Source organism: Toxotes jaculatrix, chromosome 2, assembly GCF_017976425.1.
Source record: "Toxotes jaculatrix isolate fToxJac2 chromosome 2, fToxJac2.pri, whole genome shotgun sequence".
NCBI lineage: Eukaryota > Metazoa > Chordata > Actinopteri > Toxotidae > Toxotes > Toxotes jaculatrix.
The window spans coordinates 9,896,248-9,914,019 of record NC_054395.1 but is presented as its reverse complement, the minus strand read 5'-3'; the positions used below and the strand labels follow the sequence as shown (position 1 = coordinate 9,914,019).

The 17,772-nt window shown below is 40.8% G+C and overlaps 1 protein-coding gene across 1 annotated transcript; it reads right to left on the bottom strand.

The window, feature by feature from the left end:
* Positions 1–977: 977 nt before the first annotated feature.
* LOC121193906 (succinate dehydrogenase [ubiquinone] iron-sulfur subunit, mitochondrial) lies at positions 978–4,400 on the bottom strand. The gene is made up of 8 exons (XM_041056336.1): positions 4,270–4,400; positions 2,993–3,126; positions 2,808–2,893; positions 2,525–2,661; positions 2,207–2,323; positions 1,861–1,962; positions 1,614–1,736; positions 978–1,524 (listed from the first exon to the last, which is right to left on the bottom strand). The coding sequence occupies exons 1-8, from the start codon at positions 4,333–4,335 to the stop codon at positions 1,444–1,446; spliced, it is 846 nt and encodes a 281-aa protein (XP_040912270.1). The 5' UTR covers positions 4,336–4,400; the 3' UTR covers positions 978–1,443.
* Between the last annotated feature and the right edge of the window lie 13,372 nt (positions 4,401–17,772).

Sequence of the window (17,772 nt, the reverse complement as noted above, 5' to 3'; positions counted from 1 at the left end):
AAGACGCCTGGGGTGGTGGTAGGTGGTAGGTGGTGTCCTGGTTTTTGTAGGCGGTGTCCTGGTCCAGACACTGCCTACAAGGTAGGTGGTGTCCTGCTCCTTGTAGGCGGTGTCCTGGTCCAGATGATCCTGGGGTCAGCGAGGAGCTGGACACACCACCTACAACACCGAAGACTCCAGGACTAGCGAGCAGCAGGACACCACCTACAACACTGGGTCCTCTTTTATCCAGATGATCCTGGGGTCTTCTGTGTTGTAGGCAGTGTCCTGATCCTCTTGTCGGCCCTCTTTGGTCCCGCCTACTGAAGACCCCAGATGATCCTGGGGTCAGCAAGCATCTAGGTTCAGCGAGTAGCAACTTTTTTAAAGTTCTCTGGATGTCATTCTCACAATTTTCTTCCTCCAGAACACGATAACTTGTCAAGTACAATGAGTGACTTAAAGAGGTTGAGAGGTGGTAGTGGAGGCAGTGGTTATAATGAACCACACAGTGAGTGAGCTGAGTGTTCTACAGCAGGGGTCTTCAACGTTTTTCAGGTCAAAGACCCAGAAACTGATGGACAGATGGAGCAGGGACCCCCTATCCCCCTATATTTTATAAAATTGTGTTTTATATTAAACTGACCCTTGTGTCATGTATAACACACCAGGGTTATAGAAACTGTTCAGTGCTCAGTAAATATCATAAGCAGATGAAAAACATTACTGTAGGCATTATCTAAGAACACATACCATGTCCTCTTTTCAGGCTTTGACTGGATCTTGTTCTCATTGTGATAACATATGCAAGTTTGGTATCATAACATTCAACATTATCTCATTATAACAAAAAAGATTTGAGATATGATATTGTTATGTTGCCAAAGAGATACGTTTGTATCTGATTATAACCATTAAAAATATCATAATATGAAAACATATTGTTGTAGTGAATTATTTATTCTCATGTGGAACCTTTTTCAAATGAAAATGTCCCATTAGATCCTTCAGGATTGTTAATTGTAAAGTAAGTTGCAAAGGCAATCAACAAATGTGCTTTACTCATCCAAAAACATACGTTTGAATTCCATAATAAGTTCAGCACATATTTAATTAACAAATATTTAAATATTTACAGTCTGAATACAATTTTCAAGAGCAATTACAACAGAGCCTTGTTTTTTCCACTGTGCACACAAATAGCAGAGATATGGTCCAACATGTTGCATCACTCAAAATGTTTTGCTCGAGAAGTTCTTTCCATCACCTTATTCTGACTCTTTCCTGTTTTCTGCTCCCTTATACAATTACACTCTCTCACATCCACACACTCACATCTCACACATGCATGAAAATCATAAAAGGTGCTGATGCAGGCAAAACTCCCTGGTTTGCTCTTCTCTTCCTCTTAACTTAGTTTGAGGTATTCTTGGAGGATCTTGAGAGAGCTGGGTTTTCAGACGTTCATGAAGCTGCTGCTTTCTTCTCTTTGTAAGTCGCCATCATTTTCTTGATCTCTGCGATTGCCTTTCCTGGGTTGAGTCCCTGTGGAGAAGTGTGTCAAACACACTGTGAGAAACTAAAACTCTATTCACTCAGTAGGACTGTGAGTGTGTGTGAATGATTTTAGGTACCTTGGGGCAAGTCTTAGTGCAGTTCATGATAGTGTGGCAGCGGTAGAGAGAGAAGGGGTCCTGAAGTTTAGACAGACGTTCCTCAGTGAATTCATCACGGGAGTCAATCATCCACCGATAAGCCTGTTATGCACAGTAACAGTGAGTGAATTTTAGAAAGACACTCATATAAAAATTAAAATACGGGGACATGAATTTCATAATTGAATATATTTAAGATAGATGTTCTGAAATTGTCTTTACCCACCTGCATTAGGACAGCAGGTCCCAGGTATTTGTCTCCATTCCACCAGTAGCTGGGACAGCTGGTGCTGCAGCAAGCACAGAGGATGCACTCATACAGGCCGTCCTGTTGGGTCAAAGACAACAGCTTATTCTGACAGTCTCTGTGCTGTTTTACCACTCCATGGGCAAAGCATAATGCCATCATTACAAATGTGATTCTGCTGAATACCCTGTTAATGCATGACAGGTCAGCTCATCTGTTAGCAGCTACTGCCAAGATATCACAACCTGCAATATGGCTGCCAAGGGATGTGTTGTATCATTTATGCATTTCTGTAAATCTTCCAGTAAGAAGTTGGTTTATTTACCAGTTTTTGCCTGTCCTCCACTGACTGGAAATACTGCTCCTTCCCTTCTTGAGTTTCATCCTTCTTTTTCAGGTATGGCTCGATGGATTTGTACTGTGCATAGAAGTTGCTCATATCCTGGTGGAAATTATATGAGGAATATGCCACTTTAGGAACTCAAACAACCAATAAATGCATTTTATTTATTTCTATCATTACTTTTTTAAAATTAATTCTATTTTTACACGTCTGTCTTCATCATCTTCTAATGTCCATGTGCATCTGCTATAGCACTTTCAAATATGGAATTCAACTGTACTCTGCACTTGAAGTACTTACAGGCACCAGATCTTTGACCACATACATGTGTGGGAGTGGGTAGATTTTTGTCGGTTTGCTTGTGTTTGTGTCAATTTTGTTAAGGCATGCCAGCGTGTTGCCTCCGTTGATGTTCATGGCACATGAGCCACAGATACCTGAGGAGACAGACAAGTCAGTGGGTCGTGGAAATCTGGCATAAAGGTTCATGTTTACATGATCCATTTACTTTGACTTTTTAAAGTTTGAGTGGAAAGTGTTTACATTACTGTGTGCAAGTTGAATCCAGATGTTTGTTTCTTACCCTCACGACAGGAGCGTCTGAATGTGAGCGTGGGGTCAATCTCATTCTTGATCTTAATGAGTGCATCCAGAACCATTGGACCACAGCTATAGAAAGAGGAATATGTCAGTAACATGTAATACATTACTGTATAAGGTAAAATACAGCTCAACAGAGTCCTAATAATGGACCTGGTCATGACTCACGTGTTAAGATCAACTTCATAAGTCTGCATTCGTGGTTTGTCTCCGGAGGTGTCGGGGTCCCAGCGGTAAACCTGGAACTTCTTGATTCTGGGTTCAGGAACCGGAGCAGCTGCAGTCTGAGCATACCGCACCATCTGTATCACAGATAAGAGAAGTCATACACAGAGACACCAGAGTCATTCTTTATTATTGTTTATGCATTTTTAATTCCTTCTGGTATTCCCGACTTTAATCGTGACCACTAAAGCACAATGTTTCAGGTAAAAATACAATACAGAGATGGGTACAAGAGAACACTTCATAATGTGACAGAGCTATTGGTGAGGTCAACCAAGGCTAAAACGAAGCACCTAACCTGTAACACCAGAGGATATGACTAGTACTGTCACATCAACTCATAGAAACAAAAACAATCATGATACTTTAATTGTATTGCACAAATCCCAAAGACTTCAGAATGAAGTGGCAATATAACACTATACAAGGAAGGGAGCATGAATACAAACCCAACCAATAAAATCATTCAGATAAAAGCCTTTGAAAATGATATCATGAATGTTACAAAAATTCATTATTGAAAACATTAAAAAATACAATTAGAACCTTTGAGACACACTATCATTTTATAAATCACTGTTACTACACTGTATGAATGTTTGGCCAGTACTTCTGCTTTTTGCATAAGAAGGTGTAGTGTCTCCCCCTAGTGGTGGCTTAGATTAACTGTCGTGGAAGTGTTACATCACTGCAGTTTTTATGATTACCTAACTGACTCTTAAAGGACAATGAACGATGGGCTTAAGAACAATAAGTTAAATATTTCTGTACAGTTATAAGAAGTAAACAGATATTTTTGTACCCTGAGCTCAAAAAACTTTCAGACTTCGTATATCAGTCTTTAATAGGAGGAAGGAGTTGCACAACAGCTCAGCTCATTCACAATGGCTAATTGTATGTTTAACTTTTTTTTGATTGTGTATTGAAAATGAAATGAAAACTTCTACTATATTCATTCACACTTCAAAGTGAAGCAGGTACTACTAGAATAGGTTTCTTATATATTCTGTCACTTTCACCCACATCGCCTAAGAGCAGGGTTTGTCCTTACAGTGACAAAGCCACTATTACACACTCTTTTGGATGACAACCTGGAGCCTAGCATTAAATACACAGTCAGTACATCAACAAAAAACACCCAGTTGTTAACAAACACATTTCTCAAAGTAGTCTATGAGAAATGCCTGTTCTAAAGCTAAATAACATTATTTTATACTTACCACCATCATGCCAGAGTTCCTAATAGCCAAAACATTTCGACTCAGGGCAACACAGGCCACGGACATCTTGCTGACTGGATATGTTTGACAGTAATTACACCACAGCACAGAGAGGACTGCTCACTTTTGTCTCAACCACCTTGTATGTTAAACAGAAGCCCCGCCCTCTACGTGCGTCACGGTTGTTGCCTTCACGTGCTCCCCTCCCAGCTCTTCTATCCGGCAGTCACAACATACACATACATACACTGTGCTGCTGCCGGAGTGGAGCAATGACAAAATCAGCTTCAAGCATGAACATGGCACCGGTCATGTCACTATATAAAAACACAATTTGCACTTAATTTGGTAGTACATGTAAACTCCACCCATGAGAAACATATTTATCCCATTGTACATGAACGCACCACAAGAGAGACCCTCTTTCACAACTCTCATTGATGTAAACGAGGGTCAGTTACGTATGTATCCATAACAGAAAACATACAGTGATATGCTGGTGGTATGTGTAAGTCAGTTTTAATTGGATAATGATCATAATATCGTTTTGCTCCCATTTCTCAACTGTTCTTGACGATGATACAGAATGTATAATTCATCTCTTAAAAATATTTTCACAACTTTGCCAAATTTATTCCAATTTCGGGGCATATATTCATCTAATTTCTCCTTTGACTCAGTATGTTTTTTTGTTTTTTTGTTTGGTCATGTCAGTGAAGTACTTTAGATTTTATGTTACTCTTAGCTAACACTGTTACTCAATATGTCCTTGACCCATCCATATATAGTCATGAAAACATATGCTCTATGCTTTGTCATTTAAGTTTATTCTTGAATAATACAGTCACTTTTGATAGACCTCTTACTGTTCTGCTCTGACTGCACTATCATTCGCCATGCAGCACATCACACACAAACTATTCTGATGGTAATTAATTTGAAGGTCAAGGGAAAAATTTATTCTCATGTAGATTGAGATTGATTCAACGAGCTTTGTCCACATGGTCAGTACAACTGAGTACTCACCACTGACTCACCAGATTATAAATAAGCAGCTCTGAGATCAGTGATATTGTTGTACACAGCTTATGATGCTGCCAAAAGATCTTCCTGGCTCAGACCGTCCATGTTTTCCCAATAAATACAATATTTTCTGATGATTTATTTCATTTAAAATTGTAAAACGGCATATCTATCATTCACACAAATAAGTAATAAGCACGGATATACTGGACATAATAATAATAATAATAATTATAATCATTAATATTTTTTTTTTCAGCGTAAAAGCATTCAACTGGTCATCTGAAGGAATAATTCTTAGATAAAGACAGTTCTCCACTTGACGACCAAACAGGGTGGAACTGTCATTTGCTGCTATAGCTTTTATTTTTATTGCTGCTGAACCAGAGAACTGCTAAACTGTATTTCATTGTTTTTACCAGACAACGACAGTAAAACTTCTTCTTCTTCTTCTTCTTCGTCTTCTTCTTCTTCTTCATATAGAAAAAAATCAGAGTTTAGGGCTGTGATTTGTTCAGATTTTAATGGATACAGGGCATAAACGACTGGCTATATATAACCATAAATGCAGGTTTGGAATGAGATATTCTTTACATGTATTATTATTATTATATCAACCATAATTTCAGTCTTCCTCTTCTCGATTAACCTGAATAATGTTGCACAATGGTATTGCTATTAGTCAATAATTATTTTATTTTTTAAAGGTTTGACCGGAAGTTTTACTGTCCTCTTCTTGGCTCGGGTCCAATAAGCATGGTCCTGTGTACCACCGAGGCATTGTAACTCAAACTTCAGCCTGTGGCGTCCTCACCTCTGAAACAGCATGTCGTGGTTCTTCGGCTGGAGGAAGGGCTCCGGGTCGCCGCCGGTGGAGGAACAGGCAGCGGCTGCTCCTGCTGAAGGGGCCGGGGGAGCACCGGGAGGTCCAGGGGGAGACAAACCCGGGGATAAGTGGAGTAATTTTGACCCGACTGGGCTGGAGAGAGCTGCAAAAGCTGCAAAGGAGCTCGACAAATCACGTGCGAACTAATTTCACGTTTTTCTGTAAAATTAAAAACAATTGCATTCTCTCTATATTTGTGCGTTATTTTTTAAGTTTGTTGTTGTCTTTAGTTGACTGGACAAACTTTCTCATGTTGGCACGTGCTGTTCTTTTCGGTTGAGAGACCCTCACGCCGAATTCCTTAAACAACATGTTGATTTTTACATCTATCCATTTGGTAAACCTTCACACTTTGAAGATCATGGTCTGAGAGTCCTGCTAAACTAACAAGTGTCTTTCTTTAATTCGGCTCATAATTGTCAGACTGAGCAGCTTAACACTGACAATATTACAGGTTTTGTAACTGTTATCGTTTGCCTCCAATAAACACCCGAGGCCAGCGGAAAGCAAAAATATGAAACAATACTGACCCGACTATAACAATGATGTGCTCTGCCTGAATGTGATTTGTACCAGCGTTATCAGAAACTTGTAATAATTCCTCAGTCTAATGTAGTGCTGAGGTACGTGCATTTTGCAGGTGTTTTTAAATGGAGTTTGGCTTGCGAGTCTCTCTTACTTTGACACGAGTGAGAACTGAATCTAGGCTGCAAAATTTCTCACAACGTTGCACACACTTGCTCCAGGTCAATGACAGATTGGATCTCGGTATCTTATGTACCTACATGATTACTTTGTCGTCGTTGTGCCAGCCTGTTTGACCTCCACACAATGTGCAGCAAAGTTGGAGAGTTTTGGTGGGCGTGTCAGGGAGCAGAGAGGAACAAAGTGTCCTGAGCTCAGCTCCTCACCTGTACCACACATCATGCCCTCCATGTCAGTATGTGCAGATGAACATGCTTCCTGCTGTTCACTGTATTTTTACGCAGTTTATGTTAAGCACAGTATATTTGTTTGTTTAAATATATATTCAGGTTTTTAAATTTCAGCTATGACAATCAGGATCATCTTGTGGGCACAGTTTAAAATAGGTTATACCCAAAAGTGTAACTGCAGTTGTCCAGGTGGTCAAAATGTATATGGACGAATGAATAAAGCAGCATCATCCACTGTTCTTTCTTATTTATTTCTACAGGATATGCTAAAGAAGCACTGGAGCTGGCTCGTATGCAGGAGCAGACTGTACAGCTGGAGCATCAGAGTAAAGTGAAAGTAGGTGTTTCGACCAGGAGGGGGTAGGGTGGGGTGACAGTACTTCATCATCCAAGTGATATGCCTCTGGTGTTATTTTGTGATCATACTATGTTCAGAAGAAGTAAGTGCTAAGGGCTGATGTCAGTAAACACAACACAAACTGAAACTCTCCAACAGGAATATGAGGCAGCTTTGGAGCAGATGAAGGGAGAGCAGATCCAACTCCAAGGGGAGGAGAGACGGAAAACATTTGCAGAGGAGACAAAGCAAAACCAAGCAGTATGGAGTTAACAATTCATACACCATGCTACTGTTCTGGCAGTAAAACACTTGTTTTAGCTAAAAGTAATATAAATACTTAAATATCAATGTAATAAATTGTTTTCTCACCTCTAGAGGGCACAATATCAAGACAAACTGGCCAGACAGAGGTATGATGATCAGCTTAGGCAACAGGTAAACCTTTTAAATAGACACCTGAAATGGATATCAGTCATACCTGAGTGGAGCACCGATGTTCATGTGTTTTTCCACAGCAATTCCTCAATGAGGACAATCTTCGCAAACAAGAGGACTCTGTTATGAAGCAAGAGGCAATGAGGAAAGGTAAAACATAAACCCAGATTCACCTTCGTATTACACATTACTCACCCACTCATGACGTCATGTAAGAACTTTTTATTAGATGTAAAAAGTAGGATTTGTGCTGCTTCGTCGCAAAGAATGGCCATAATATATCTGCAAGGGTCAATAAGGAGGTTGATCATTCGCAGTGACTCAGTGATTACATGGCTCGCTGTGAGATTTGTGGCTCGTCTTTGGCCTGTACTCTGTAGCGGAGCAGAGCTGCCCAACTCATTGGGGTTTCAAGACATTCACAGAATCATAATGTCATTGTTATTAGGGCTGCAGCTAAAAATCACTTTCATTATCAACTGACCTGCCAATTATTTTCACAATTAATTAATAATTTGTTTTGTTTGTAAAATATAAGAAATGTTGAAAACATTTCCCAAAGCCCAAAGTGACGTCTTCATGTTTTGTTTCACCAGCAGTTCAAAACAAAAGGTTTTGAGTTTGCTATCATGTATGACAAAGAAAAGTATCTGATCCTCCAATATGAGAAGCTTAACTAAAATGATAATTTCATTATCAAAGTGGTTGCAGGTTGTTTTCCTGTCAGCTGACTAACCTGCAAATCCTATGTCCTTACAGCTCTAATTCTTGTTGATGAATTACTCTTCACTAGATATTTGCATTGTGTCTTTCCTCTAAATAGTAAGGTTACTCCTCTTTTTATTTCCTTTAACTGAAAAACAAAAACTTTCATACAAACAGACCATTTGTAATTCAGTTTTTTAGCCCACAGCTTTGAGGTTTTGGTTCAGTCTCACCTCTCTCATCAACCTCTTTTCCAGCTGTAACAGGCCACAGTTTTTAGCAGAGAAGGTCTGATAAACACTCTGTATGTTACCTGCTCAGCAACACACCGCAGACACACACAGTCAGCAATGAGCCGGTGAACACAGCTAAAGAGTCATATATTTGAATTACTACATAAGAGCTATAAGGAGAGTGAACCTTGGGCTTACGTTCTTCAGGTGGCCTGAAAGTTAATTCCAAATAAATGCTATTTTTGTTTAGTGTCTGCTGGATGTGTAAATAGGCAACGGTTTGCTATAATGTTCTGTATAACGACTTTACAAGTTAATGATATTTCAGTGTTGTGTTTATAGTTTGTTCCGTTGCCCCCAAGTGGAAAAAATTTTTAATAATTCTATTAATTTGTGCTGTATTTACATGTAGTAGGTTGATTGAACATACATACTCTTCTACAACAACACCCTGCAGTTACACCGAGAAATAAAATTAAAGGAGCAGAAACAATAATAGATGACAAATTGACTAGAAACAGGCTTAGTGAAAGCAGTCACAAGGACCAGTCCTTTATTCAGCACATTTGTTTGCATTTCTATGAAAAAAGTCCCATTATCAGAGAAATGTGACTATTTCAGTTACATGCCACTGCAAGCTTTTTCAGAGCCATGATACGTCCTGTTGATGACAGTCAAAGGCTGATGAAAATCATATGTTACCCAGTTCCACCTTCAGCATGAATGCACAGTTTCCATATTAGAAGAGCCAAGTATAAAGGAACTGTATCTTTAAATCAGCTCATTCTGCTTTTAGCTTAGTGTAATATTAAGTTAAACCATGCTGATTTAAAGTAGGTCAAATGCACAGCTCTGTCAGAAGTGGTCATAAGAATGTGGTTATTAATATCCTCTTCTTTTCCTCCCAGCTACCATTGAACATGAAATGGAGCTGAGACACAAGAACGACCTGCTTCAGGTTGAAGCGGAGGCCAAAGCTCGTGCTCAGGTGGAGCGGGAGAACGCAGACCTGATTAGGGAACAGATCCGCCTGAAAGCTGCTGAACACCGACAAACTGTCCTTGAATCTATAAGGTGAAGGCAAAATGACTTTCCACTTTCCTTAATTCTCAGAGTAACTGGCATGTTATCCTCCTTTAAACTCTCTCAGCTCTAAGTAGCTGTTAAACAAAAATCCCAGAGGGCGGCAGTGAGTGTAGCTGCCACAGCGGAGGCAGTCAGTGTGATAATTGTGCTTTGTTCCTGGCAGGACTTTGGGAGCAGTGTTTGGGGAAGGATTCAGGGCCTTTGTCTCTGACTGGGACAAACTCACTGCCACGGTAAATCCATGTCAGACCTGTCACGCTTTGTCACACTTTCACCACAGGAGGACTGCAGAGGAGTATGGGAGCCAGTGGTCTTCATATTTGATATACTGCACACGTTTGACAATGTGTGTTGTCCTGCCCCCCCCCCACAGGTCGCTGGGTTGACCCTGTTGGCAGCAGGAGTGTATTCTGCCAGGAATGCCACAGCGGTGGCTGGGCGCTACATAGAGGCTCGTATGGGCAAGCCCTCACTGGTCCGAGAGACCTCCAGGTTAACAGTTGCGGAGGCCATCAAACACCCTATCAAGGTCAAACCTGATCCAGATGTTCATGTCTTTACTGTTTATTGTGCGAGTGATAAAAAACCAACTTGTATCCCCTACACAAGAATGAGATACTTGCATAATGTGAGTAAATACTGTATTTTAATGAGGTCGACTTTAGATGTAAATAAATACTTGGGATTATTTAGCAGTTTTTAAGAACCACTGTTGATAAATAACAGTGAAATGTCTGGGGTCTTATCATATTTGAAGTTTGCAACATCAGCCAGTAACAACTGGAAGTGCATCAAATGTATTTTCTGATAAGAAATTGTATGAATGGATTTGTTTATTTATGTATTATCTGCAGCAAATCCTGCTAATCCTGCCAAATGGACTGAATTTGGGAGAATTTTACAATGTGTCATAAAAATAGCAAAAACTTTAAAAAAATGCTATCAGTTATACTGATGAAGTGTGCAAAATGGGTGAATATATTCATTTTATTTCTCAGACACCAAAACAATAAGGGAGGGACGTGCACTGAATCTTTGAGTTGTTATTTTCAGGACTGAGCGGACCAGAAACTGAACATCTGAATTTGTGTGTAGAAGAACAGAAGAGACTCATGTGTGCTAAGGTGTTAAAATGGTGCAGCTTTTCTGTTTTTTTACAGTTAGACCGTAACAAATTCTGTTTAGAAGCACTCAGATTTCAGACATAATTCCTGTGTCTAGCTGTTAATGGAAAAACGATTTGTGATAGAAACAAGTCACTGTGCAATTCCCTCTGTTTTCCTTATTTTTAGACAGCCAAGCGTTTGAGAAGCAGACCGCAGGATGCCTTAGAGGGCGTGGTGCTCAGTGTGAGTCATTTGCTGTTTGTGCTTTTTCTCATATTGAAATCTTCAGCATTCAACATTTGTGTTCTCATTCTGTGACTGTTAAAAATGCTGAATGATGTTATTGCGCTCCTGATCACACAGCCAGCTTTGGAAGAACGTGTGAGGGACATTGCCGTCGTCACTCGTAACACCAAGCAGAACAGAGGCCTGTACAGGAACATCCTGATGTATGGACCCCCTGGAACAGGAAAAACACTATTTGCCAAGGTATGGCTGGATCAGACACCCTTTGATTTTCTTCTCTTTTCATGTTTTTTTTTGACATTTTTGGCTTTAGTAGACGGTTGAAGGTCAATAGAGGGACTTTTTAAAATAAATAAAAGCTTGTTTTGGTACTCCTCACTGGTGATTTACATACCTCAATATGTTCCTGCAAGTTTTTTCATGTTTTGGGCTAACTCTCTGATAGGTTTGTTCTGTCAAAATCTCTGCCCATATGATATAATGACTTGTGTTTGGCTTGGTCAAAACATAATTGGCTGGCTTGTTTTGAATCTATAGAAAAATAATGAGGTTGTTACCATAAACAGTGACCGATTAACCCAGAAAATGCCACTGTAACGATGGATTATGAAACATTTCACCACAAAACATTACAGATCTTTCAGATATGTTTATGTACAGAAACATATTTACAGTATATTTTGATACTCTTTAAGGATCTTTGTTTCTTGCCCTAATAATGCATAATAATTTCCTATGTCTTTGACTTGTTACTTAATATTTAAGACCGAAGCTTCTTCCACTGGCTTTCAGAAACTGGCTATTCATTCAGGGATGGACTATGCCATCATGACAGGTGGGGACGTGGCACCCATGGGGCGCGATGGAGTCACTGCCATGCACAAGGTGTTTGACTGGGCCAGCACCAGCAGGCGAGGGTAGGGCACTTTAAATTGCTCCTTTAACACTCAATGAATTAGCACTCTAATGTGTATCAGCTGTTAAATATCGTCTTTGAAAGTTCAATAGTGTAGACATGTTACATATGTAGTCGCTTTTATTCCACTAAATACTTACATTACATTAAAGGCCTTAAAGACATTTTCAGTTTTTAAGCTCATTCTTTTTGATGTTCTCTGATTCTCTGCAGCCTCTTGCTGTTCGTAGATGAAGCTGATGCATTCCTGCGTAAGCGAGCCACAGTGAGTTCAGCTGCAGTGCCGTATGCATGGTGACGATGCACTGGGTTTTAATCATATTTCCATGAGTCATGATTTTTGTGTTGCAGGAGAAAATCAGTGAGGACCTCAGAGCTACCCTCAATGCTTTCCTCTACCGCACCGGGGAGCAGAGCAACAAGTTGGTGTCTTACATTATTCACTGTGCATGGCTGGGCATGAAAAGGTCATCGCCATGACTGAAAAGGTCACTGGCCAGGTCTCAGCAGTCTCATTTTCTCTCCTCAGGTTCATGCTGATGCTTGCTAGTAACCAGCCTGAACAGTTCGACTGGGCCATTAACGACCGCATTGACGAGATAGTAGACTTTGCGCTACCAGGTCTGGAGGAGAGGGAAAGATTGGTTCGCCTGTATTTTGACAAATTTGTGCTGGGTCCTGCCACTACAGGAAGACAGTGAGTACACTTGTCTTATTTCAATAATGTCTACTGTTTCTGCTCTGTAGCAGAGGTGATTTACTACCGCAACGGAAAGCACTAGTCCCTAGAGGTCACCTTGCTAGCTCAAGTTGCATAATGGTGTGTATAATGTGTGCAGTCCTGAAACCAAAGTGATGTCTGAGTCTTAACTTACTGCCTTAATGAAATGGTCTTTAAGTCCTAATGAAGTTGTGCACGAGCAGAGTGCACTGGTCAGTTGAAACCAGTAAATGTAGAGATGATGAATGATAGGAAACAAGTTAAAGCTAAAGGCTCATTTACCATACAGATCTCTTGTGCTTTAACTCAACAGGAGATTAAAGTTGACTCAGTTCGACTATGGACAGAAGTGTTCAGACATTGCAAAGCAAACCGAGGGAATGTCCGGTCGTGAAATCTCTAAACTTGGTGTGGCTTGGCAGGTAAGTAGAAAAGCCTGTTGACACAAAATATGAATCTGCTTAGTATCATATCCAAAGCCAGCTTTTTTATTGAATTTGTTTTCCTGGAAGGCTGCCGCCTACTCTTCTGAAGATGGAGTTTTGACTGAAGCAATGATTGACTCAAGAGTTGATGATGCCATCAAACAGCATGCACAGAAAGTGGACTGGCTGCTGATGGAAGCAGGTGTGGGGGTTGGCAAGGTCGGCATACTCGTCCCTAAGGAAATGGCTACAGGAATCGTAGCACAGGAAGGTGCTTCTCTTGCACAATGCGAAGATACAACCCCATACACACAACAAGAAGTGTTTCCACTGCTCGAGGTTGTGAGCAGCACCGCCCTGGCAGAAGCAGCCAGTCCACCTTTAGAGGTTGAAGCAGATGTTATCCTCAAAGAAGCCACCATCTTAGTTAAAGAAAGTGACGTTCCTGCAACAACTGTAGGAACTCCAACCTTGAATGAAGCAGAACCTGTTGAACCCATTGTTGAGAAAGCTACTGCTGTCCCGTTGGTACAGGAGGTTGAGACCATCAAGGACCTGACAGAGGAGGCTCTAGGCACAGCTGTAGCTATAGACACTGTTGTACCAGAGGTGAAGGATTTATTGACTGAGGTTAAAGAGAGTCAGGGTTTACCAGCTTCCACAGCACAAGAAACTTCTGTTGTGAGTAAAGAAGAGACAATTATTGATGTTGTGCAAGAGACAGAGGCCACAGGAATAGTCAAGGAGGAAATTGATGCTGCAGTACAGTTAGAAACGACAGTCTCTGCTGTTGCCTTGGAGAAGAAATTGGACACTGTTGTCTCTGGTGATGTTGTCCAGGAGACAGAACCTACAGCAGCCAAACTCTGCCAGGAGACTGTTCAGGAAAATGTGTCAGCAGCCACTTCTGTTGATGGTGTAGAAACTGAAGCCACTAAGACTTCTGAGGACGAAACAACTGATGCTGCAGAGGTGGTGGAAATTGCAAACAGTGGAGCTCAAATGGCTGAGCCTTTGGCAAACGTTGTAAAAGAGGTTGAATCAGTAGCAACCGATGTGGCTAATGTGGCTGATGCTGCGGCAAATAGTGCAGAGGAGATGGAGGCAGTTGTACCAAAGGAGGTTGAAGCGATGGAAGGTGATGTTGTCAGGGATGCAAATGAAGTTGTAGTGGAAACTGAGTCTGAAACGTCAGAGGTTACTAAACAGGTTGAAGTGGTAGTTACAGAGGAGGACAAGGAGTCAAAGAGTTTGGAAACAGAGGTTTTTAAAAAGGTAGAACCACCGATGACTGAGACTGCTGCCAAGGAAGCTAAAGTCGTCTCAACAGAGGAGGAACCCAAGAGTCAGACCACTGCTTGGCAGTTGATCACAGAAGCTGAGACTTTGACTGCAGAGATTGTGAAAGACCCTTTAATCACAGAGGTTGCTGCCAAGGAAGCAGAGATGATCCTAGCAGAAGATACAGATGAAGCAGAAATCCTACCAATTAAAGGAACCCCAACAGAAACTGATGCTCAGACAGCAGCTGCAGACTTTGCCGTGGACATTCTGACTGCAAGGACTGTCAAAGAGCCTGTATCCACAGAGATTGCTGCCAAAGAAGCACAAGTCCTACAAACCAAAGGGACTGAAGCTGCCAAAGAGGAAGCTGAGACAAAACCTGCAGAGACTGTAGAGGAGGTAGAGTCTGTAGTAAAAGTAATATCTGATGTGAAGGACTCAGCAGCTGTTCCCAACACAGAAACTGAGGATTCTTTTGTGTCAGAACCTACTGAGAAACTTGGGGGTCCAACCACAGAGGAGTCAGCTGCCTCTCAGACTCTCTGCACTGAAGAACCTGAACCCAGTCCAACTGAGAAACCTCTTTCAAACAAACAGAGTGGAGATGCCAACAACAAACCATAAGCCGAGTCTAGTCCAATGAAATGATCACTTGGGATCTTTGATTAAATGCTTGTCAATGAAGAGCTGTTGTAACTCTTAAGCAGCTTGAGCTTCAAGTCTGAAACATTCACTTTGAATTCTGTCTGCTCTTCAATCAACATGTTTATAACTCAGTTACTGTGAATGCCATGATTAGGGTAATGGTTTGATTAGGGTCTGTGGGTTTGCATGTGTCTTAGTTAAAGGATGTGTGGACCACTGGGGTTGGCCCACTGTTACATTCTGATTCTTTGCTCTTCTGGCCGTCATTGCCATTTTCAAAGTCTGTGGCTTTGGAAAAAGAAGAACATGCAAAAAAAAAGTGAGAACTCAGTATTTCTTTTAGATGCTGACCAGTTTTGGAAAGAGTTGTATTACACGTCTGCACAATGTTTAAGAACATTTCTTCCTTGGCTCTTCTTAGCAAGAGTGCTAGGTTGGCTGAGGCCTGTTCTTGACAAATAATTTTTTCACCTCTTGTAGAATAACAGTGGGTTTGTCCAGACCCTTATTTGGAGATGTTTTGTAGGTCTGACAATGTGACAGTAGGTTTTCAATAACCTAGATTTCTCAATAACCACTGTTTATATCAGGTGACATTTGTTTTGTCTTACTGCTGGTAGTACAGGTGCTTTACAATCACAGTGCTTGTGCAGGTGACTGTGGTACTTTTCTCACACTTGTGCAGAGTAAAAAATAAATAAATAAAAAAACATCAGGTGTAGCTTGGTGCTAAAATGATTAGTTCAACAGCAACTTTGGTCGTGTTAAATTTGGTCATTTTTCAAGAACAAATGGCCAAATGTTCATTAGTTTCAGCTTCTCAGATCTGCCTTTGTCAGTTTTACATCACTGTAATTTTGATACCTTTGGCTGTGAGACTGCTGCCCGGAGAGGAGACACAACTTAAAGATGTCAACTTAGGCTGTAGAAAACTGTTATGCACATTTTATAGATTAAACTCATCTCTCTGTACTCAAGTGGTTAATCAATAATGAAAATCATTAGTCTCAGCTGTAGTTTATATATTCAAACTGACATAGTGAACACCTGTGGTGGGCAGTATTTATGACTGTCCATGCAGACTGAAGAGGTATGTATATATTTGCTAAATAATATCAAAACCAAGGTGAAAATATTCTTAAATGCCCTCACTCTCTCTGGAACGTGTCACAGTGTACCACAGGATGATAACAGTGGAGGGCTTTTCTCAGCAGCATCAGGATGTCATTGGCATTGTTAGTCATTTCAGAAGTGTTGTTAGTCAGTGCTTATGAAATTTCTATTTGAATTTATAATAAACAGAACTGAAGTTGTCAGCAGGACCTCTCTGTATAATCTGTCTGTTGTTGGTGCTCTGGAACAACCTCTGGCTATGAGAATGTGTTCTCATCTTCGCTCATATGATTGGAATGACACAATCAAACATCAGAGGTCACTGTTGTGCTTCAATGGCACTTTTAATAAAACAGACATTTCATCCTCACAACAGCAATGTCTGGACAGAGAGGGCGAGGGGGGGGGCTGGGTGAGGGTTCCCTCTGCTGATAGGCTGGTTGCTCCTGATAAGTGAGAGGGAATTGGATAAAGAAAATTGAACTGTGCTGTTGAGCACATTGTGGGGAAGATGGAGAAGGATGTGTGTGTGTGTGTTTGTGTGTGTGAGTGTGTATTGAACTGACTCATCTTGGCTGGCATTTATTTCTCCTCTCGTGTCTTCTAAAGAATGATAATATAGCGAAGAGAACCCTGACCGCAACTGTACACGCTCCCCTCCCCCTCACATATTTACAGAAAAAATTAATACATTCAGTTAATTCACTAAGTAACAAAGCTAATTAATCTGTGTTTTTAGCAGAAATCACATGGTTTCACATCCAGTTTTCAAACAGACTCGTCTTTCTGTTCCATTCCTAATCTTTACTCACACAGTTCATCATTAGGTTTCCTATTGATAACCGACTCACACAAAAATCCCCCCACACACCCCCTCTTAAAGACTCTTAAATCCCATTTGCCCATATTTATAACTATTTACAGAAGCAGCAACCTAACTATCACAAAAACCCACCCACCCACCAGTCGCATTCGCCCCGCCCCACGCCAACAAAGTCCCCCTCCCACCCAATAGAGAAAAAAAAATATCATGACACCCATCTTGCCGCCCCGTTCCATACACTGCCCACATCTTACCCTGTTCTAAAAGAGCATGCCAAGTTTAACAATGAACACAGAAAATGTCTCTATACAGAAAAAACACCCTTAAAAATGTTTTTTTTTCCTTCCTCCTCCCACAATGGTGGACATGGACATAAGACAAGATTTCAGTGGCAACAAATAATCGTCATCTTGCTCCATTTTTGGGATTTTTTTTTTTGTTTTGTTTTGTTTTTTAGTGCTGACAGGGGCCAGGATTAGTCATAAGAAAGTCCTGTCATGGGAGTTTTAAGGGGGCCATGTTATGAACAGTGGGAGGGCAGTTTTCCAGGGTCTCTGAGGCAATAGTTGGCCTAAGGGCAG

Excerpts from the sequence above, each read along its gene's own strand:
- LOC121193906 (XM_041056336.1), bottom strand. The coding sequence starts at position 4,335 with ATGTCCGTGGCCTGTGTTGCCCTGAGTCGAAATGTTTTGGCTATTAGG. Across the intron at positions 2,894-2,992 it reads TATGAAGTTGATCTTAACAC|CTGTGGTCCAATGGTTCTGG; the intron begins GTGAGTCATGAC and ends CTCTTTCTATAG. Across the intron at positions 1,737-1,860 it reads GACCTGCTGTCCTAATGCAG|GCTTATCGGTGGATGATTGA; the intron begins GTGGGTAAAGAC and ends TGTGCATAACAG.